Here is a 24397-nt window from a genome sequence, read left to right on the forward strand (position 1 = left end):
AGTCACGGATCTGCTGGTAACCAATGGCTCGCTTAATATCAGCACGCAAACCATTCTCAAACTTTATGCACTTAGAAAATTCAGCATTGTCTCCAGTATAGTGTGGATAGAACTGAGCCAACTCCACAAACTTGGCTGCATACTCTGTCACTGACATGTTTCCTTGCTTCAACTCAAGGAACTCAATCTCTTTCCTTCCGCGAACATCCTCAGGGAAATATCTGTTTAGGAACTCCCTCCTAAACACAGCCCAAGTCACAACTTCATCACCTTGCTCTAATTCAGGTAAGAGACTCACCCACCAGTCATCAGCTTCCTCAGCTAGCACGTGCGTACCAAAACGTACCTTCTGGTCATCAGTACATTGCATAACCCTGAAAACTCTTTCAACTTCTTTGAGCCATGTCTGTGCTCCATCAGGGTCGTACCTTCCTTTGAAGGTAGGAGGATGATTCCTCAGAAAGGCCTCCAACATTCTTACGTCAGCATTAACACCAGCACCAACATTTTGTTGTTGTCCTATAGCTTGGGCTACAGCTTCCAACGCAGCAGCCACCGCAGCATCGTTTCTTCCAGCCATTCTATTTCTCTTGTAACAGATAATATTCGCAGCCTCCAGGTCTCTACTCCACATAACAACAAAAATCAGCACAACTAAGACAATATAAATTGTCAAACAACTCTACATGGCTCGACACGACTCTACTAATTGGTCGGACGGACCGACCTGCTCTGATACCAATTGTAACACCCCGTTCTCCCAACAACGTAATATTAATTATTATAATCAGAGTAATCACACAACGGAGTGTCACACTACTTTTCAAAAATTCATAAATAGAAAATATCTATTTATTTAAGACCAACATAAAGAATCTTAATAAACCGCAGCGGAATAATTCTTTAAAAATATAATTTCAACCAAAATTCAACATCAATGAAAATCTTGGCACATAGGCCCCAACAATTTCAACTTTATTTTCAACAACGATAAACTCTAATAGCAAGTCTTTTCCAAAATATGTGATACATAAAAGAAATGAGAAGACATTCGCAACGATTTCCCCATCCTAGTATGTATCAGAGCCCTAGACACTTGAGCCGACCAAACCTACAAGTCATCAGTACCTGCACATTACCCACGGTCGAGGCAACATATACGCAGAAGGGGTGAGAAACTTATCCAATAATAATAATATATAATTCATCAAATTAATGAAAACAACAAAGCATATCACAACAGGCATCATTAATAATGTATTTAAATAAACACATAGGCAACAACATAATTATTTTCAGCAACAAGGTACAGCAACAACAACAACAACAACGTTATCCACAACGACACCGACAACTCGACAATGCGACAACGACAACAACTCGACAATGCTACAACGACAACAACAACCCAACAATGCTACGACAACAACAACTAATGCATCATGTAGGTGGTACCAATCTACGCGCGTTGAATGCTAAGCATTCCAGGGCATAAGCCCCCAACGATTTGGATGGTTAAAGCATCCCAGGGCATAAGCCCCCAACAGGTGAATGATAAACATTCCAGGGCATAAGCCCCCAACAATTTGAATGATAAACATTCCAGGGCATAAGCCCCCAACAGAACATGAGTATGCATATGGACTCGACTTGTGTATATCAACATACAACTTCAACAACGACTACAACAACAACATATGTGCCTACAACAATTATGACACACTCCCCAACTTCGACATCAGATGATACAACGACATCAACAACGGAAATCAAACAACATAGCATATATATAAATCAATTACATTCATCTCTAAGTCTAAAACATCCTTCAAAAGCAATTAAGTTTTGATCAATGGGACATAAGCCAAATACCCATAAAACACCTCAACTAAGTCCCTAACACTTAAGTTTGAAGTTGGGAAACCAACCATATGTTTTTGGACTAACTTGGGATTAGTTATGCTAAGTTTTCTTAAAGTTTTCTGAAGATCCACTTGGACTATTTTTATCATAACTCAAAATCTACAAATCTTTTCCACTCCAAACCAAGGCCATTTTAAAGCTAACTTAATTATCTACAACTTTCATGTTTACACCTAAGGCCAGTTCAAAACAGAAACGGGTGAAAAAGACGCAAGAACACGAAACAGGGGAATGCTGTCACTATTACATCGTACTACGATGGAATGCATCGTACTACGATGGGATACACTGAAAAAGTCTTGTTTGCTGCTGGAAAAATCGTAGTACGATTTCCCAGCATCGTACTACGATGGAACATGGACAGTTCTACGGAAACAGACCAGTTTTCACTCCAAAAACCCCAATTTCATCAACCCAAACCCCAAATTTGATCCCATAATCACCCAAATTGTTTTAGAAACATGTTTACAGGTTTATTAGACAACATAGGGGATAAAACAACATATAATCATGCAATTCAACAACAAGTTTCATCATAATTCATCATCTAACATAACTTCTCAAACCCTAAAAACCAAGAACAACAAATTCATCAATTTTCAAATTATATACCATGATTATTGAAAGGAATCCCACCCTTACCTTATCTCAGCAAATTCTACAGCAAAAACGATTGGATTCTCTCTTCCTAGCTCTTCTCCTAGCTTTCTCTTGGTTCTTCTCCTTTTTCTCTCCAAAAACCAGTTTTTTCTATTGTTTGTACGTGAAACTGTTTAGCTCTGCTTCTCTTTCTTTTTCTCCCAAAAATATAACTTCTTTCTTTTCATTTAACTCCCACTAAACTCTCATAATTACTAATTAACTCCCATTAACCAAAATATTAATATTTTACTCCTATTTTTATTTCTCCTAATATTTCCACAAATAATAAAGCCATATTCATTTAAATAATATACAACACATCAAATACCAAATAAATCATATAAAATTATATAAAACACTCAAACATCCACTAAAAATAATAGAATAAAAATGGGGCGTTACAATATACAATCAGAGGTGTTCACAATACAAATCAGATACAGACTCAATGGACTTAAGAATTTCTAAGATATGACTATAAGACACAGAAATTCTAAGTGAATGCAGAACAATTTCAGCAGAGATTTGGCACTTGTAAAAATGTTGTGAGTCTTTCGTTCAGCGTTCATGCATTACCAAAACTCTAAGTCTTCACTCCTTTTTATAGAGGTGTGAAAGAGACGTTGTGAAATTGCCAGCACACCAAAGAGTCGTTGTTGAAGCTTGATCTTTCACCAATGATATATTGCCTGATTTGGTTGTTGTCCTATGAAGAACAAATTTGAAATCCATTCCTTATCCAAAGGAACATATATGCAGGCGAAACCGTATTCTGGAGCTGTTTTCTTGTCTTGTAGCGTGGACACACAACAGAGTAGTGGAGAACGTGGTTGTACAATTCGTACAAAGTACAATGTCAACGCTTTCGTCCAAATTGCAAGCACAAGCCTTCAAACACCTTTGAAATGACCGTTGCAAAATTCCTCTAATCCTTTGTTTGTGTTTTCGAATCCAATAGACAGCATTTGCATTGATAATTCTTCAATTCTTGAATCTTTTGCAAATCCAGTTGAGATTCAGCTTCTGGTGAAATAGCTTCTGATGAGACAGCTTCTGATGATGCAGCTTCTGATGATATGACTTCTGCAGCTTCTGATGATGCAGCTTCTGATGATATGACTTCTGGACTTCTTGTCTTCAGGAGCACTATTCTTACTTCAGAAGCGTCTTAACTTCAGGAGCACTATCCTTACTTCAGAAGCGACTTAACTTCAGGAGCGCTTTTTCTCTTCAGTAACAAGTTGCCTTCAAGAGCGTCCAAGCTTCAAATTTTTGTTGTTTCCTTTGCTCTTTATTTGCTCATTCAGAACCAATGATGATGTAACTTTATAATTATGGTCCTGTACACTTGAACAAATATTAGCTAGTCCAATTTACAATTTTTAATACCTTGTTATCATCAAAACTCTTTAAGGTTCATTGTTAAACACATTTTGTTCCAACAATCTCCCCCTTTTTGATGATGACAAACAAAAGTATTTAAAATTGATCAATTGTTGTTAATCTAATTAACAAGTTGACTTTGGGGTTCTGAGGTTTGTAAGCTCAGAGTCTGAGGTTTGTAAGCTCAAACTCCCCCTGAGTCTGATAGTCTTTAAGGTGAGGTTTGTAAGCTCCCCCTAAGTTCTATCCAGGTTAATTAAATTCATTTTTCGCACAATAACATTATCAGAGCTTTTTTTAAAAAAAATTGAATCATTGAAAGAATTATCTTATAGACAAGAAGAATGGTTCAATTAATTTTACTTGAATTTTGATACTTCTTCGTTCGTTCATAGCTTATACCAATAAGGTAAAAAAATGATAGAAGTTTTTCAAAAATTTCAAATGCCATTAATGGGGCTCAGAGCCTTTAAATACTTGTCACATATACTCCCCCTTTTGTCATTATCAAAAAAGAGATAAAAATAAGCATAAAAGACAAAAAGATTTGAGAAAAACTCAAACAAGAGAGAGTATACAAGAAATTAATTAAATAAATCAGACCAAAGTATATGAACATGAATATCCAATTATCAGAAGCAGCTAAGCAGTCAGAAGCAGTAAGCATTCAGAAGCATAGAGAAATAAAACAAGATGGTTTCAGAAGCAAGGACTAAGAATTTAAAACAAACAACAAACAAAAATAACACAAAGGTGTGCAACTAAGGGTTGGTTTGTTGTTGTTTCTTCATCTTCTCCATTTCTTCAATTTTCTTCTGCAACAGTTCTTCAAGCTGTTGTTGCCTCTAGAGAAGAGCCTGTTCCCTTTCTCTAGCTTCTTGCTGCTGCTGTGCCATCTGTTTCTTTAGAAGCTTACACAACCTTGCTTCTCTGGTCAAGTAATCCTTTTCTGAGAAGAAAGGCTGGTTTGCCAGGAGCAGTGTAGAACTTCTTACTCTGAGACTCTGATTCAAATTTTTCATTAGCCTTCTGACTGAAGCTTGCTTGACTCTGATGCATTTAGCCTTGATATCTTCAATAAGCCCAGCTGCCCGGTTCTGAAGTGATGCCCATGAATCTTCATATGCACTTGTGAGATCAATTGTCCTTCTTTGATCCACCAGATTATGCATTTGACTCAGGATTGTGAGAAGCTCAACATTGATATATCCAGATTCCAGGATGTTTGTGGGTGGTTGTTCAAGGGTTTCAAGATCAGAATCACTGATTTCCAGATCTTGAACAGGGTTAGGAACTGGAATGGTAAAGTGTGTTTGTGTGTTTGAAGATGAAGGCTGGTCAGAAGCAATGTGTGTGGTAGAGGTTGAGGCTTGAACATTGACTTGAGAGTAGTCAACATCCATAGGAGTTGGTTCTGGGGAGTGTTCAATTTCAGTTGGTGGTTGTTGTGGTGAATTTGATGTTTGAGTGTTGAGTTGGGGGTCAATGGTAGCTATTGGTGATTGTGGGGGTGTTGTGGGTTTATGTGGTTCAGGTGTGTGTTGATGGGGGTTTTCTGAAACAACATTTTCAGAAGCAGCTGCTTCTGGAGTTGTTTCAGAGGCTTTATCTGAGGTAAACTCGTCTATAGGTAACTCACCTGAGTAGTGGAGAGCAAGACTGTCTAAGACAGAAGTGTCTTCTATTGGTTCAGGTACTGATGGTGAAGAGGGTGAAATGGGGATAGAGGTGACTGGAATCTGGATTACCTGAACTGCAGGGCCAGCTTCAGAAGTGATCTTCTGTGGACCAGCAGCTTGAGGAACTACTTCTGAAGTTCCATCTTCTGGAGCATCCTCCATAATAATCATCATTTCTTCTTCCTCGTTGTCTTCCGTAGACTTACCAGCTATGGCTCTTACTTCAGCCAATTTCTCTTTGAAGAACCTATCACAGTCTTCCATACCCAAGGCCTTGAGCTTTTCATCTCTTTGATGAATGAATTGTGCTTTTAGTTCCTTTTTGTCTGATATAAGATCAGAAGCACGTTCATCTGCCATCCTTTTCATTCTTGGAGTCATCTCAACCACAGGACTCACAAGTTGAAGGGGAGCCTTCTTCTTCTTTAGCTTGGGATCAGCCTCTTCTTTCTCTATTTCTTCAAGAGCTTCCTGCAGCTGCTCTTCGGTGATTACCAAATCTGCCTTACCTTTTCTTCTTTTTTGAGGAATAGAAGCAGCACCAACCTTCTGCATCTTTCCTTTATCCTTGATAGAAACAGGTTTAGCTTCAGACTTAGCAACTTTTTGCTTTTCAGATTTAGCAATAGCAGCTTCTGACTCAGTACTAGTTCTGGCCCTCTTTCCTTTAGTAGGAGCAGCATCAGATTCTGAACTAGTTCTGGCCCTCTTCCCTTTAGGTGCATCAGAAACAGCAGCTTCTGACACAGCAACTGCCTTGGCCTTCTTGCCTTTCCCTTTAGCAAGAGCAGCTTCCTCCTGAGAACTCGCATCATCCTCCAAGACGTACTCAGCTACTAATCTAGCTAAGTGTTCAGGATTACTTTCCTTAACTATGGAAGGAAAGTCCCTGATAATCTCAGATTCTTCTGTGGTCATCTCCAACCACTTCTCATCTTTAGGAGCTGTCTTGAAAATGTGCATAGAATGCAAAGTCTTGCTACTGATAGTCTTCTCTGCAGTAGAAACTTCGAAGCATTTATCAGAAGCATCCCTTGTTCTTCTCAATAAATCCAGCACTCTCCCTTGATAAAAGATCTCAGAGAGCAATCTTCCATAGGGCACTTGTTTCCTTCCTTTGACTGTGCCTTCATTAATAGCCCAGCAGAGATGATCCAATACATATCTTGGGAAGTTTATCTTTTCCAGATTGGTCATGAAATAAATTGCTAGCTTCTATTGGTTGTTGGGTTGATCAGACCCACCTGCTCTTTGAAAGAAGCAATCGTTACTGAATTTCACCAACATTCTGTTGTGAATCTCCATTTCAGAAGGCTTAGCATCTTTGTTACCACCCAGAAGAGTGTTGTAGTAGTTTTGCAGCAGGACATCATCCTTTTTAACTATTTCTTGAAACCTTCCTTCTGCATTCATTCTACAAGCTTTAGCAATTATCTCCTCTGTGATGATTACGGGAATACCCATCACTTCAGACCTTATCTCAAGGCTACAGAAGGAAGTGGGATTCAACTCAACCTCCTTCTTTCCTTTCTTCGACCCAGCTTGTTTATCTGCTACCTTAACAGGCTTTCCATTGACGATTTCAGCCCTTAACCAGAAATCTTTGACCAAGTTCACATATGTTGGCCCATTTAGCATCTTGAAGTATCCGGACAGTTTCTGAGTTTCTACATAGCCTTCCATGTCCACTTCGTACTTCTTGAGTGAAGTGAAGTCCACTGGCGATTCTACTTGAACGAATAAGGATTTCCATGGAATATCCATAGTCTTCTCTTTGTAGACGGACCCAGATTCTGGTACGCTTTGCATGTTTGATGTAGATTCTGAAACTTTTGAGCTTGATGATGCCATTTGATGATTGACGAAGATTTGAAGAAGATGAAGATTTTAGGGTTCTAAGGTTGAGAGAATGCGCTTACTTCGCAAGAGGTTTGAGAGCAAATGTGTTTGTTGTGAGTGAGTAGTGTGTGAATTGTCAAAGTGTTAAAAGTAAAACGATTGCAATTCAAAAGAGACAAACAAACATAACATTAATGACAAAATTGGGGGCGCGTGAAAAGTACTTTCAAAGCTATTAAATCATCATTGCCCTTTTAGTTATACACCAACACATACAGGCCACGTAAGAAGTTCACAGAGTAACTACCAAGTTAGTGGGCCAGAAGTTACTTTTTAAAAGGTAACTTCCAACGTTTCCACTAATTCAACTATTCAGAAGCAACAAATCCAGCTTCTGGACTTCAGATGCTGACGTCATCATCAGAAGCGAGTTTTCCTCAGAACCTCAATAAAGAGCTTCTGATGGACTACTGCTTCTGAACTGACTTCAGAACCTAAAACCCTATTCAGGAGCAAGCAAGCATTTAATCAGATACAAAGTGCATGTTCAAATTTTTCTTTATAAAATCAAATCTTTCAACAGTTAAAGGCTTAGTAAATATATCAGCCCATTGATTTTCAGTATCAATGAATTGTATATCTAAAATTCCTTTTTGAACATAATCTCTGATAAAATGGTGTTTGATTTCAATGTGCTTAGCTCTTGAATGCAAAATTGGATTTTTAGACAAACAAATAGCAGCAGTATTATCACAATAAATAGGAATACTGTTAGCAGTTATCTGATAATCTTCCAACTGATGTTTCATCCAAAGTAGTTGTGTACAACAACTTGCAGCTGAAATGTATTCTGCTTCTGCTGTAGACATAGCAATAGTTGTTTGTCTTTTGCTAGCCCAGGATATAAGATTATCACCCAGAAATTGACAATTGCCACTGGTTGACTTTCTTTCAATCCTATCACCAGCATAATCAGCATCACAGAATCCAATTAGCTTATAATCTAAGGATTTCCTATAAAGGAGTCCAAGATTAGTTGTTCCCTTCAAATACCTGAAGATTCTCTTGACAGCAGTCATATGAGATTCTCTAGGATCTGATTGGAATCTTGCACACAAGCATACACTGAATAAAATATCTGGCCTAGATGCAGTGAGGTATAACAAAGAACCAATCATACCTCTATACAGCTTCTGATCTACTTTAGCTCCTTCATCTTCTTTGCTTAAGTTGCACGTAGGGTGCATTGGAGTGTTCATCACTTTACAATCTTCAAGTTTGAACTTCTTCAGAAGCTCCTTTGTGTACTTTGATTGATGAACATAGACTCCATCTTTGCATTGATTAATTTGAATGCCAAGAAAGAACTTCAGCTCTCCCATCATGCTCATTTCAAATTCATCCTGCATTAACTCAGAAAATTCCTTGCAAAGAGATGCATTAGTAGAACCAAATATTATATCATCAACATATATTTGCACAACAAGAATATCTTTCTCAAGGGTCCTTCTGAAGAGTGTAGTATCAACCTGTCCTCTTTTAAAATCATTTTTGATTAAGAAATTACTTAGTCTATCATACCAAGCTCTGGGAGCTTGTTTCAAGCCATATAGTGATTTCTTCAGTTTAAAAACATGGTCAGGATATTTAATATCCTCAAATCCAGGAGGTTGCTTGACATACACTTCTTCTTCTATGACACCATTTAGAAATGCACTCTTGACATCCATTTGATATAATATTATGCCATGATTAACTGCATAAGAAAGAAGTAACCTGATTGCTTCCAATCTTGCAACTGGAGCAAACGTTTCAGTGTAATCAATGCCTTCTTGTTGACTATACCCTTGTGCAACAAGCCTGGCTTTGTTTCTTGTTACTTCACCTTGCTCATTCAGCTTGTTTCTGAATACCCATTTTGTTCCAATAATGTTCTTGTGCTGAGGTTTGGGTACCAGATCCCACACATCATTTCTTTGAAATTGATTCAACTCTTCTTGCATAGCTAGGATCCATCCATCATCTGAAAGTGCTTCATCAACTGTTGTAGGTTCAATCATTGAGATTAGTCCAATCATTGACTCTTCTTGTCTGAAATGTGATCTTGTTCTTCTTGGACTATCTTTGTTTCCAATGATTAGCTCCTCAGGATGTGAAGACTTGTGTTTGAATGTGTTTCTGGGAGGATCTTCTTGATGTGAGCCATCTTGTGCTTCATCAGAAGCAGTTTCATCTAGCGCTTCTGATGTGGGTTTAGCTTCTGTACTATCTTCAGATTCAGCTATCTGATCAGGTTCTGGAGTAGCTTCAGGAACCTGTATCTCTGCAGAACTTTCACCTTGCTTTGAAGTTTTATCTTCAAGCTCCTTGTCATCAAATTTAACGTGCATAGATTCTTCAACACAAAGTGTTTCTGAATTATACACTCTGTATGCCTTTGACCTTTCAGAGTAACCTAAAAAGATTCCTCTTTGGGCCTTGGCATCAAATTTCTTTAGGTAGAGCTTGTTGTTCAGAATGTAACATGTACATCCAAATTGATGAAAGTAAGAGATATTGGGTTTTCTTCCTTTAAAGAGTTCATATGCTGTTTTCTCCAAAATAGGTCTAATATAGATCCTGTTTTGAACATAGCATGCTGTATTCACTGCTTCTGCCCAAAAATGTTTTGGTAAATTGTTTTCATGAATCATGGTTCTGGCCATTTCTTGTAAAGTTCTATTCTTTCTCTCTACAACCCCATTTTGTTGTGGTGTTCTAGGAGAAGAGAATTCATGGAAAATTCCATGTTTTTCACAAAAAGCTTCAAATGGCTCATTTTCAAATTCTCCACCATGATCACTTCTGATTTTCAAAATTTTTGATTCTTTTTCAGATTGAATTTGAGTGCAGAAGCTACTGAATACATCACACGCAACATCTTTACTCTTTATGAATTTTACCCAAGTCCATCTGCTGTAATCATCAACAATGACTAATCCATATCTACTTCCATATAAGGATGCAGTACTCACTGGTCCAAATAAATCAATATGGAGTAATTCTAAAGGTCTTGAGGTTGAAACAATGTCTTTGGTTTTAAAAGATGATTTCACAATTTTCCCTCTCTGACATGCACCACAGAGTGCATCTGAATGATAGTCAATGTCTGGTAGCCCTTTCACAAGTTGTAACTTACTAAGCTTAGAGATTAACCTCCAGTTAGCATGTCCCAACCTTCTGTGCCACATCCATTTCTTATCATTCACTGATAGTAGGCAAATCACCTTCTGATCAGCCAGTTCAGAAAAATTGATTTTATAGACATTGTCTCCTGTCATGTGTCTTGAGCAACCGCTGTCTAGGTACCATGATCTTTGCTTTGGCACTGCTCTTAGACATACCTGCATCATTGACATTTTTAGTTTTAGGTACCCATTGTTCTATGGGTCCTGGAAGGTTAGTACTTAAGGCTTTACTCTTCACTTCTTGTACCTTGTGCTGTGAGTTGGGTTGCTTCTGATTAACCATCACCTTAGGTTTTGGTACTTCAGAAGCAGTAACTGTCTTCTTCTGAAACTTAGACTTCAGAACCCCAGATTTTGGTTTCACCAGACTCTGAGGAATAGGTTCTGATCTTTTCAGGATCCTAACCTTTGAAGTCTTGGAATCAGATTTGATCATAGCCTTTGACTTAGAGTTCTTTGACTTTGAAGTAATCTTAGCCTTAGAACTAGAAGCTTCAGGTTCTGATTGAACAACAGTTTCCAACTCAGCCCCTTCTGGTACAAAGAATGTTTTCAGACCTTCCTTGATGCATTCACAACAAGACTTTAGATTGGTTTTCTCAAGTTTCACCTCTGGAAAACCAATTCCTCTGCCATTGTTCTTGTAGATGCTATAAATCATAGAAGCTACTCTGCTTCTGTCAATGCCAGATATAATGAAATCTTCAAGAGCAATTTCATGATTACTTAAAGGTTTTTCATTACACTTTTCTTGTAGCTTCTGACATAAGAACCTGAGCTGATCTTCATATGTTTTACACATGAAGTCAAAACCCCTAAGTCCTTGTTCAGAAGCTTTCAGATCCAATAGAGTTGATTTTTGTTGTTGTACCAAATCAGCATATTTTTCTTTTAAATCCTTCAACTCATTGGTTCTTACTTCAAAATGTGTAAGAAGTTCTTTAAGTGACTCAACAAGTTCATCTCTGGGAATTTTGGAATATACCTCGTTTTCATCTTCTGAGTCTGAATCTGATCCAGCTTCTGAAGTTGCTGTTGCTACCAACCCAACAGCTACCTTTGCATCTTCATCAGCTTCCTCTTTATCAGATCCAGATTCACTACCCAAATCATCCCAGGTTGCCATTAAACTCTGCTTAATCTGCTTCTTGAATTTGCTTGGTTTGAATGTAGACCTTTTTGACTTGTCCTTTGACTTTTCTTTTTGAAGATCAGGGCATTCAGCAATGAAGTGTCCAGGCTTCTTACAGTTGAAGCATCCCTTCTGATCTTCTTTCCTTGAGCTTCTGGAGTTACCCCTTTTGGCGAGAAACTTTCTGTTCTTCTTGGCCAGATATTGAAGTCTGTTTGAGAGCATGGCCATTTCAGCAGCATCTGGTTCAGAATTTGAACTTGACTGTTCTTCCTCTTCAGATTCAACCACTGAGAGCTTTTGATGACTTGCCTTTGGATGGAAGAGCTATTGATTTACTCTTCTTAGTAGACTCATGTTCATTAAGACTTAACTCATGAACTTTGAGAGAACTAACAAGATCTTCGACACTTAAAGTGTTTAAATCTTTAGCTTCCTCAATGGCAGTCACCTTCGGTCTCCATCTGGCAGGTAAGCTTCTGAGAATCTTGCTTACATGATCAGAAGCAACATAGCTCTTCTTTAGAATCTGTAGCCCAGAAACTAAGGTTTGAAACCTTGAGTACATCTCCTCAATAGTTTCATCATTCTTCATCTTGAATAACTCATACTGATGTACAAGCAGAAGAGCCTTTGCTTCTTTGACCTTCTTGCTCCCTTCATAATTTGAACAGAGAGAAGCAAACATAGCTTTAGCAGTGGATTTGTCACTCATTTTCATGTACTCTGCTTTGGGTATGGCAGTGACAAGAGCTCCTCTGATAATATGATGCTTCTTGTAGAGTTTCCTCAGTTCTGGAGTATGTTTCTTTCTATCCACAGCAGCTCCTTCTTCATCAAGGACTAAATCACCAACACCATCTTCCAGAATATCCCATAATTCTTCATCTAGGCTCATGATGTAACTGTAAAAATTGGTCTTCCACCAAGAGAACTCTTCAGCATCTCCATTGAACTTTGGAACTTTTCCAACACTGGTTTTCTTACTATCACTATAATCATGTGAGACATTTTTATAGCAAGTATCACTAGAACCATTAGGAGGAGGAGTAGTCATGTTTTTCTCAGATCTTTGACTGTTGCACGGTTAAGTGTTACACAACAGACCAAGGCTCTAGATACCAATTGAAGGTGAGAAAAACACAAGAAGGGGGGTTGAATTGTGTTTTGAAAAATTCTTCGTTTCTCCTAAGAACTGAACACACTGATCAGAAGCTAAGTGAGACAGCTTCTGAAGTGATAATCAGAATCTAAATGCAGCGAAATAAAACAGAGAGAGAGAGAGAAGAAGAACGACACAAAGCAATTATACTGGTTCCTTCCACAATCCGGAAGTAGTCCAGTCCCCCTTGCACTTCCAAGGAGATTTCACTATGAGTAATATCTGATTACAAATGCTCAAGCACACAAGCAAGAGACTTCCTTTGCTCAAGCACACAAGCTAGAGACTTCCTTTGCTCAAGAACACAATCAAGAGACTTCCTGCTCAAGCACAATTGCAAGAGACTTCCTAACTAAACAAAATTACACAGAAAATTGTTTAAGGTTGAACACTTGATATACAATCAGAGGTGTTCACAATACAAATCAGATACAGACTCAATGGACTTAAGAATTTCTAAGATATGACTATAAGACACAGAAATTCTAAGTGAATGCAGAACAATTTCAGCAGAGATTTGGCACTTGTAAAAATGTTGTGAGTCTTTCGTTCAGCGTTCATGCATTACCAAAACTCTAAGTCTTCACTCCTTTTTATAGAGGTGTGAAAGAGACGTTGTGAAATTGCCAGCACACCAAAGAGTCGTTGTTGAAGCTTGATCTTTCACCAATGATATATTGCCTGATTTGGTTGTTGTCCTATGAAGAACAAATTTGAAATCCATTCCTTATCCAAAGGAACATATATGCAGGCGAAACCGTATTCTGGAGCTGTTTTCTTGTCTTGTAGCGTGGACACACAACATAGTAGTGGAGAACGTGGTTGTACAATTCGTACAAAGTACAATGTCAACGCTTTCGTCCAAATTGCAAGCACAAGCCTTCAAACACCTTTGAAATGACCGTTGCAAAATTCCACTAATCCTTTGTTTGTGTTTTCGAATCCAATAGACAGCTTTTGCATTGATAATTCTTCAATTCTTGAATCTTTTGCAAATCCAGTTGAGATTCAGCTTCTGGTGAAATAGCTTCTGATGAGACAGCTTCTGATGATGCAGCTTCTGATGATATGACTTCTGGACTTCTTGTCTTCAGGAGCACTATTCTTACTTCAGAAGCGTCTTAACTTCAGGAGCACTATCCTTACTTCAGAAGCGACTTAACTTCAGGAGCGCTTTTTCTCTTCAGTAACAAGTTGCCTTCAGGAGCGTCCAAGCTTCAAATTTTTGTTGTTTCCTTTGCTCTTTATTTGCTCATTCAGAACCAATGATGATGTAACTTTATAATTATGGTCCTGTACACTTGAACAAATATCAGCTAGTCCAATTTACAATTTTTAATACCTTGTTATCATCAAAACTCTTTAAGGTTCATTGTTAAACACATTTTGTTCCAACAATTTTCGTGTATTCGAAGTCGGAAGAAGAGCGTGCCGAGCATTTGAGGATTGTGTTGGGAGTCTTAAAGGAGAAGAAGTTGTTTGCTCAGTTGTCGAAGTGTGAGTTTTGGTTGCGGAAAGTGAGTTTCCTTGGTCATGTGATTTCTAAAGGTGGTATTATCGTGGATCCGTCGAAGATTGATGCAGTGTTGCAGTGGGAATCACCTAAGTCTGTTTTTGAAGTTAGAAGTTTTCTTGGATTGGCAGATTACTATCGAAGGTTCATTGAGGGATTCTCTAATTTGGCGTTGCCATTGACGCAGTTGACTCGGAAAGGACAAGCTTATGTTTGGGATGCTAAGTGTGAGAAGAGTTTCCAAGAGTTGAAGAAGAGATTGACTTCAGCTCCAGTGTTGATTTTGCCGAATCCAAAGGAATCGTTTGTTGTGTATTGTGATGCTTCTAAGATGGGTCTTGGTGGTGTGCTTATGCAGAATCGTCAGGTTGTGGCTTATGCTTCGAGGCAGTTGAAATTGCATGAGAAGAATTATCCGACTCATGATTTGGAATTGGCGGCAGTTGTGTATGTGTTGAAGATTTGGAGGCATTATTTGTATGGTTCTAAGTTTGAGGTGTTCAGTGATCACAAGAGTTTGAAGTACTTGTTTGACCAGAAGGAGTTGAATATGAGGCAGAGGAGATGGTTGGAGTATCTTAAGGATTTCGACTTTCAGTTGAGTTATCACCCTGGGAAGGCGAATGTTGTTGCTGATGCCTTGAGCAGGAAGTCATTGCATATGTCTACCTTGATGGTTAAAGAGTTGGGGTTGATTGAACAGTTATGAGATTTGAGTTTGGTTAGTGAGTTGACGCCGGATGGTGTGAGGTTGGGAATGTTGAAGCTGACTAGTAATATTTTGGAAGAGATCAAGAATGGATAGAAGGAAGATTTGGAACTTGTAGATCGAGTGGTGTTGGTTAACAAGGTAAGGGTGAAGACTTTAGATTGGATGAGAACGGTGTTTTGATGTTTCGTGATCGTGTCTGTGTACCAAGTGTTCTCGAGCTTAAGAGAAGGATTTTGGAAGAAGGTCACAGAAGTAGTTTGAGTATTCATCCAAGAGCGACTAAGATGTATCAGGATTTGAAGAGGTTGTTTTGGTGGCCTAGAATGAAGAGGGAGATCGCAGAGTTTGTGTACGCTTGTTTGATTTGTCAGAAGTCTAAGATTGAACATCAGAAGCTGTCGGGTTTGATGCAACCGTTGTTTGTGCCAGAGTGGAAGTGGGATAGTATCTCTATGGATTTTGTCGGAGCTTTACCAAAGACTGTTAAGGGTTTTGGTTAAAGTGATTTGGGTTGGACCGACTGATGAGAGTGCCACTTGGGAATCGGAGAGTAGGATGAAGGTTTCGTATCCGGAGTTGTTCCCTTCAGGTAATTTTCGAGTGCGAAAATTCTTTTTAGTGGGGGAGAGTTGTAACAGCCCGATTTTTCGCTAGATTTATTTATTTATTTATCCATGTGTGTTATATGTACTCTTATGTGATTATTTGCCTCTGTGTGTATTTTTGGTAGGGAATTGTAGAATTCGTGTTAGAAGGGTATTTTAGTCATTTTGGACTCAGGGGTATTTTGGTCATTTTATGAGTAGGGGTAATTTAGTAATTTTGCTGAGGATTGTTTTTAGTGTTTAAAGAGGGTTGTTATTTTACTAAGTTACCGGAGAGTGTAGTAATTTATTTATTTACCGGTAAGTAACTGTTAGTATTACATTTTTACCGTTAAGTGAGAAGTAACATTTTGGTTGGAATAGAAATGGGTTAGGCCCATTAAGGTGTTGTGAGTTGAGCCCAATTAGATAGAACCTATATAAGCTCTAGTTGGTGGTGAAATTGGGGCTTTACCAACATTTCATTTCATTTTCAATTAAGATAAAGATAGAGAGAAGATAAGGGTTCAAGAGGAAGAACAAGAGAAAGGGGTTGGAGGCTAGAGCTAGAAGAGGAATTCATCATCTAGGAGCTAAATTGAGGCTTGGGTTAGAGATTCTTGGTGCTAGAGGTAAGAGGGTTAGAATTCAACCATAATTCATAACTTTTTCTTTTTACCCATTTTGTGAAATTGATGAATTGAATCTAATTGTTGTAAATTCGTGCATAATTGTTGTTGCTATGTTTGAGAACATGATTTGTGTGATAATTGTGTGTTAGTATGTGGATTAACATGTTGAAATGCATAAATATTGGTATATTGTGTTCTTGAGCAAATTTGTTGAGAAATGAAGTTGTGGTGTTAAATTGTGCATGAATTCATGTTCATTAGTTGTTGTTATTGATTTGGAACATGTGGTTGTTGAATGAATACTTTGGGTATCAAGATTGATGAATTGATGATGAGAATTGTTGTTGTTGAAAGTTGAGAATGTTTGGTGAATTGGTGAATTGATGTTGCAATCTTAAAACTTGTTGATGTTTAAGTGTTTTATAGTGTATATGACCTATAAACACGTTTTGGGTTAAGTTTTGGGGTTTGGGAGAATCAAAATGGGGATTTTGGGGTGAAAAGGGTTGGAACCCGTAACTGGTTTTTGGAGTTCTGGCGTAGGACGCTTAAGCATGCTCCAAGCGTGCCCCAAGCGTGCTCTAAGCGTGCAAACCCAGAAGCTACTGGAAGTTGGACGCTTAAGCGTGCAGCTCCCAGTTCAGCCATTTTGAATCTTTGTTTCATGCACTTGGGGACCAATCTGAGACTTCTAAAATGTTTCTTTTAACTTGTTTAACCTCTGTTTATGCACTTAATCCTATTGGAACATGGTTTGAATCGAATTGGACTTGATTTTGTGAATTTTTCTCTTAACTTTGGAAAAACGGTCCAAACGTCGATTTTTCCGAAAACTCGTTTTTCTCCGAAAATTGAAGTGGGATTTAAGTTGTATATTGTTTATATGATTTCTAAAAAAGGTTGTGATTGGTTTCATCAAGTCTTGACTTGTTTTACCTTGAAAACTTAGAATTTTGGAAAAGTGGCAAAAGTGAGACGAACTTCGTGATTTTTGGGAATTCTTCATATGTGGCCGATGAAATGCTTATGTAACCTCTACTGCACGCATATGTGACTCGTGAGAATACATGGCATAGGCAATTGAGCTTGTTTACTTGGTTTTGACTTAAATGCTCAATTATTTTCAATGTTGTGATTTTTGGAGACGAACTTTGTAGAAAAATGGTTTTGAGAGCCAATTGCTTATGAACCCTTTATGAATAGATCAATATGATTATGAGATGATGTATGAATGGTTGTTGAGTGATGAATATGATGTTTGTGATCATATGTTGTATTTGTTCCTTTATTTGGATTGTAAGGAATTATGTGGAAACGTGGCAACTATATGTTGATTTATGTGGAGATGATTAATGATGTATATATGTGGCAACTATATGTTGATTGACTTGTGGATGTTGATGGTGATTGTATATATGTTAAGTGGTGGTGGATTGTTGTTGATTTCATATATACAAGTATTGGAGATGTTGAGGTGATTAGTTTGTGTGAACATATGCATTGTAGTCGAGTCATATGTTCATGCATTCATGACCGATGGTGGTGGATTTTATATCCAATTGAGGTTATTACGATGTTTTTGTTGCATCGAAGGTGACGACCTTGAGGTGATATGGTACCACATGCATCTAGATGAGTCTAGTGCCATTGCATACATTGTTGGTGAATTGAAATGCATTTGAGTTGTGCATGATGATTGAATTTGTTAATTGTTAATTGACATGGTTAAAATTGTGATGCGTGTATGATACACTTGTTGGTACGAACTTGGAATGATGATATTGAATGATATGAATGTCGTTAATACTTGTGTATATATGTATGAATTGTTCTTGAATATATCTTTCATTTTAAATGTTCTTGATTAAATCTTATATGGATTATGATGATGTAATGCTAACCCTCATTGGTTTACCACCTGCCTTTCCGTATGGACGGGTAGATGGAGTGCAGGGTGCTTAGATTGTGTGCTTGATGTTGCCGAGGAGCGGAGTTCCTCCTTTTTATGTGCAAGTGTCTAGATTAAGGCTCTGATCTAGGGTAGTACTTGCATGTTGGATTTTCTTTTGATTATGTAGTTTGGAGTTGAGACATTGATGTATCTGAGAGATGTATTTATTGTCATGAGATTTGGAGATGTTATTCACATGATTATATCTATTCCACTACTATGTTTATGAGACTTGACAATTTATACATGTATGTCTTGTTTTTGTTTAATGACATAGCATCTATTTCTAGAATATATTTGTATATTCGCGCGTTTTACCGCTTATTAGAAGTAGGGTGTTACACCGACCACCGCTCCTCGTTGGAGAAGAAAGGGAGAGAATTTGAGAGAGAAGAGAGAGTTTAAGTGAGGAGAGAGAGAAGAGAAAGAAGAAAATGAAATAATTTTGTCCTCACAGCCTATTTATAGGCTCGCTGAATCCAGTGTGCGTGTGCCTTCATCACTACCATACATCCACGCACTTCTGACTGCGTGATCTCCATTTGAGGCCCCTGATGCCTCTCTTTCGTGATCTGACTTAGGCCGTCTGATCAATCAGACTGCCCATTTTCGATCCTTCTGAAACCCATCTTCAAAACCGACCCATCTTTAGCGAACCGACCCGGTTCAGTCCCCCTTTAAGCCCATTTTTTTTTACTTACTGCATCCCCCCTTACAACTGTTTACCCCCTGCTTTCTATTTTCATCTCCTCTCATGCATTTTTTATTCTCTTTTGCATTTTAATTTCTTTCCCTTCTGCATTTTTTATTACTATTATCATTTCTTCATTTTAGTTTAGGTTTATTATTCTGTTTTTTTTATATATTTATTTATCTTTTCGTCATTTATTTTTATTGCAAGGTTTAGCATGTAAATAGGTCCTATGTAAATTATAAATAAAAATTGCGTGCGTGTGTGTGTGGGTGTGTGTGTTTTATTTATTGCATTACTTGTTATTATTAGGGACTTTGTGGTGATCCAACGTCACCATAAGTCCACGCGCATTTATTTCTACTGCTCCGTTAGTTTAATTTCTTTAGTCCAGTTATTCAAAAAAACATGCAAATAGTTCAAAAATCACAAAAATATTTTCTTAAATAAACCTTGATCCTAAATCAAGTGACCGTCTTTTTATTTTCTTTTCTTAATCAAATATCAATCAATCTAATTTATTTTGAGTCCATTTTCTTTAATATTAAAAAACACAAACAAATACTCTTTCGCCACTTTGGCTTTCTTTCATTTTAAAACCTTTTCAAAAACATTAAAAAACACGGAACCAATCAAACGTCAATTTCTACCACGAACTATGTGAGTTTGATCCCTAATGGGTACGTAGGCAAATGACTTGTCCTTCCAAATCAATAAAAATGTAGATAAATAGGTCTCCCTTTTTTTTTTTTCTTTTAATCATTATTCTTAAGTTCCTTCTTTTAAATTAAAAGCAAGTTTATAGCACATTAATTAAATAAAACCAAGAGGTTCCCGTAGAGTACTACGGACATAAATGATGCTACCACCTTCCCTTTATGGAACTAACCCCCGAACCCTAAATCTTTACAGTATGGGGTGGTTTGAACTTTTTCCCCTTTTCTAAAAAAATTTAAATGTTCAGTCGTGAAATAATTAGTGAGTCAAAAGCTAATCAAATAGCCTTGATCCCCGAAAAATGACGCGACAGAAATGGCGACTTCACTGGGGATGACCTTAAGAGGGTTAAGCCTAACTTGGTTTTGTTTAAAATTTTTTGCTTTAAACTTGCTTAAAAATCAAAAATAAAAGATGGAAATACGTGTATATATGTTTTCTTCCTTCTTCTTTCTTCTTTCTAACGTGAGTGGTGAGATAAGTCCTAACCCGGACTTGAGAGAAATATAAGATAGGACGGGGTATAATCATAGTGCCATACCAAGAGCATTCTTGGACCATGTGTACTTGTGATAACCCTACTCGGCGGAGGCCTCACGGAAGGTAGTACTCTTGTTGTCATGAGCATTCATGTTGACGTTATTACTTTCAATGTGAGTGTCCCGTGAAGCCGTGGACCTTAGTTACCCTTAACCCATCTTGGCCTTTTTAGGACGTAGTGCGGTGGCTAAACCAAGAGCATTCTTGACTTTAGTTGATACGCGATACTACACTCAAACTAGACTACCTTATGAATGTTATTGGACTAGGAGAATTCCTATACACCAATATATTCACAAGGGGGTTGCAATTTGGGAACTTGGTAGAACCCTTATCACAAGTGCAAATGAAACCATAGTCTTTACCAAATGGCGTTGCTACCCTTGACTCCAACATGTGGACTTAACTTCACCATGTTTTCACCGTTTGTGTTAGAATAATCATGCATACATGCATTCATTCATAAACCAATTCTTTTTCTCATTAAAAAAAATATCGAAGGACTTAAAAAAGCTTTGTTGTAAACATTGTAGATATGACAACTAGGAGTATTAAGAAGTATAGCTTCCAAAGCCAAAATTTGGAAAGCTTGAGGAGTTTAGGAGATGTCATTACTAATCTAGCGGGTTTTCAGTCTCACCATGGGAAGTTGCTCAAGATCCTCAACACAAAGTTTGACGAAGGGATCCTCAAGACTCTGGTCCAGTTCTACGATCCTCGCCTCCACTGCTTCACCTTCCCGGACTATTAGCTTGTCCCAACCCTTGAAGAATATTCCTACTTGGTCGGTCTACCCATACTTGATATAGTACCTTTTAGTGGTCTCGAGGGGGCCCCTAAGGCATCAGATATTGCAAAAGCCCTTCATCTTAAGATATCCGACATAACTGATAACCTCACTACCAAGGGGAAAGAGAAAATCCAGGGGCTAACTTCCAAATTCCTAATCAGTAAAGCCAACATTTTTGTTGCATCAAAGAATACCCTTGCTTTTGAGTCTATCCTGACCTTACTCATCAATGGTCTTGTGCTTTTCCCCAACGTTAATGTTTTTGTCGATGTTAATGCCATCCAAATTTTCCTCACCAAAAATCCGGTCCCTACTCTCCTTGCTGATACCTACCACTCCATCCACCATAGAACCGATAAGCAGGGCAGAACCATCCTTTGTTGTGCACCTTTACTTTATAGGTGGTATATCTCACACCTACCCCAATTCTACCTCTCCAAAGACAAAGCTATATACTCAGAGAAAATCATGTCCCTTGCTCCAGCCGATATAGTTTGGTACAACCCATCTTACGACACCGGAACCATAATTGACTCATGTGGAGAGTTCAGTAATGTGCCTCTCCTCGGTATTCATGGGGGAATCAGCTACAACCCTATCCTTGCTAGACGCCAGTTTGGGTATCCTATGAAAGAAAAACCTTGCAACATTGCACTAGAGAGCACATTCTATCTCAACCTCACCAACAGCAAGGGTATGAGAGATCAATTCGTGAAAGCTTGGCATACTATCCGGAGGAAAAACAACAATCAATTAGGGGATAAGTCGGACCTCACTTATGAAACCTATACCCAATGGGTTATTGATAGAGCTGCTGAGTATAGGATGCCTTACCCTCTACCGAGGTACTTGTCCTCAACTGCCCCGGAACTACCTTTACCCTTACCCCTCAGTACCCAAGAGAAGTACCAGGAGAAAATGGCTGACTTAAACCGTGTGTGTACTACTTGGAAAAGGAAGTATGAGGAAGCTATGTCTAAAATAGGGGATAAAGACGTGGAAATACTGCAGCTCAAGCATGAGCTCCTCAACAAAGAGCAACAATTGATCGAGAAAAATGCTCAGATCCATGCCCAATGTGCGAGGCTTGCACATTTTATTAGCAAGAAAGAGTGCATGGATTTCTTCGCAGGGGCGCACCGAGATTTCAAGGAGTAGTGTACTACAAGAGCTCAAGAGTTTCCCAAATGTATCACCACTTTGTGTTCTTTTCTAGCTTTTTGTGATGTACTCTGGAGTCTATCCCTTGGCTCAGTTTTGTTAAAAGGGAATTATCTTGTAGTACTTTAATTAGTCAATGAAATATTCAAGTATGATGTTTACAAATTTGCTTTCATAAGTCCTTCGATAAAAAAAAATGTGTGTCTATTTTTGCATTATTTTGCATTTCATAGTCTCAATTTCGAGTCTCATAATTTTTTTTCTTTTCCATAAAAGGGTCATGCCATTCTCATCCAAAGTCGACTCGCACCTACAACCCTCATGCAAACAAAAGAGAGAAGTGTGGACAAGAGATCACAACGCTCCAGGCCGAGTCAAAGCAGCCGCAGTTCCAGCAGGGGCCCGAACGCCAATATCAACAACAGACTCCAAAGATGCAGTTTGACCCAATCCCAATGACGTATGCGGAGCTGCTTCCCATCTTGCTCATGAAGAACCTTGTCAAAACTAGAAAGCCTCCTCGAGTGCCTAACGAGTTGCCGGTTGGGTATCAACCTGACCTCTCATGTGCCTTTCATCAAGGAGCACCCGGCCATGACATCGAGCACTGTTTATCTTTGAAGATTGAAGTCCAGAAGCTGATTGAAGCCAATGTGTTGCTCTTTGAAGGTTGAATTCGGATGTGCAAATTAATCCATTGCCAAATTATACTGCCTAATATTGTGACACATGGAGTGGATAGCTGCAATTGGGTCGTTTTTGATGTTCCTCCTGCTACTTATTTGTTCAAATAATGTTTGTTTGTTGCTTTTCGCTTTTCAAAAACATCATCTCGTCCCGCCCGAGACAAAAGTGAACTTTTGCAGGGCTTTTTGCTTCTTGTATTTTCCATTATTAAGAAAAAGGTCGTTTTGATCCCGACTTTGATTCTATTTTGTGCTTTTTCTGGAAAAATGGTAATACAAAAAACCCAAAAAAAAAAAACTTTCTTTAATCATTCTCAAATATCTGCATAATCATAACTTGTCAAAATCAATAATCAAATCATGCATTAATAATCCCGTTGAACACATTAACTATATGCTCTCTCCCGACTTTGAACTCCCTGTCTCCGAAGATGAAGAAGAGGAAAATGAAGAGACTCAAGACAATATCTCTCGTATACTTGGGCATCTTAGCCGTCGAGGTTACAAAACAAAATATCAAGAAGATTGTCAGAAGATGGCAGTCACTTACAAAGACTGGCATGAGATGTTATCGTTGCCTCACAGGAGTATTGTGCTTCATTACACATTTCAACAGGGGCAACCCCCCTCCTTCTCTCAAGTATACAACATGGAGACCCTGCCTCCCGCGGAAATTGAAGTCCCGTCAATAGGAGTTCTGCTAAAGTCCAAGCTTGATCGAATTTAAACGCATGACGACCTTGTATAAATATATCAAAAGAAGTTTGAAACAGGCTTCTAACAAAAAGGCTCGTCCCCATGAATTTCAAGAAGGGAACTTTGTACTACTTTCCAACCAGACTCCAGGGGCAAGTGGACGCCTAATTATGAAGACTTGTGTGCAATGACTCTTACAATCACGGATGGTGACAAACTCACACGTTCTAAGAATGCCGGTGCAGTCAAGAAATACTCTGTCAAAATTAACATCTCGATAAGTCGCAAACCTGAAAAGGTGGCTTATGCAAAAATGAGTGTCTCGGTGGACTGAAAACCCGAAAGGGCGGTCCAGGTAAAAATTAGAAACAAAAAAAAAAATATTATCCTGATAGGTTGAAACCCTAAAAGGGCGATCAATGCAAAAGTTAAGGATCATGACAAGTAACTGCATCAGCCAGCACAGTCCTCTTGGGGCATCCAATAATCAAAAGAACCTCCGATTCGAAGCATCTGCAGATCAAAGACTCAAAACAGAGGTATTCAAAGACTCGAAACAGGGGCATTCAAAGTTGTCAGGGAATATCGGTTACTGTGTTCAATGTACCTTCCAATATATTTACCATTTTCCAAATTTTTCAAAGATTTGTGGGGCCATACCATTGGCAGGCCACCACTCAATTCATGAAAATTTGAGCCTGTGCCCATTTATTTGGAACTCCCATTCATTCTATTTG

General features: G+C 38.3%; 1 protein-coding gene and 1 long non-coding RNA gene across 2 annotated transcripts; one reads left to right on the forward strand and one right to left on the reverse strand.

Moving 5' to 3' along the window:
• Positions 1-875: 875 nt before the first annotated feature.
• LOC146954370 (uncharacterized) lies at positions 876-2965 on the reverse strand. The gene is made up of 2 exons (XR_015012997.1): positions 2566-2965; positions 876-1128 (listed from the first exon to the last, which is right to left on the reverse strand). It is a non-coding gene; the product is annotated as an uncharacterized LOC146954370 (long non-coding RNA).
• A 17897-nt stretch (positions 2966-20862) lies between these two features.
• LOC146954371 (uncharacterized) lies at positions 20863-22275 on the forward strand. The gene is made up of 2 exons (XM_085744491.1): positions 20863-21032; positions 21147-22275. The coding sequence occupies exons 1-2, from the start codon at positions 20863-20865 to the stop codon at positions 22273-22275; spliced, it is 1299 nt and encodes a 432-aa protein (XP_085600617.1).
• The last annotated feature ends 2122 nt before the right edge of the window (positions 22276-24397 follow it).

This window comes from Medicago sativa, chromosome 1, assembly GCF_051527215.1.
Source record: "Medicago sativa cultivar Bolivia chromosome 1, Bolivia_mono, whole genome shotgun sequence".
NCBI lineage: Eukaryota > Viridiplantae > Streptophyta > Magnoliopsida > Fabales > Fabaceae > Medicago > Medicago sativa.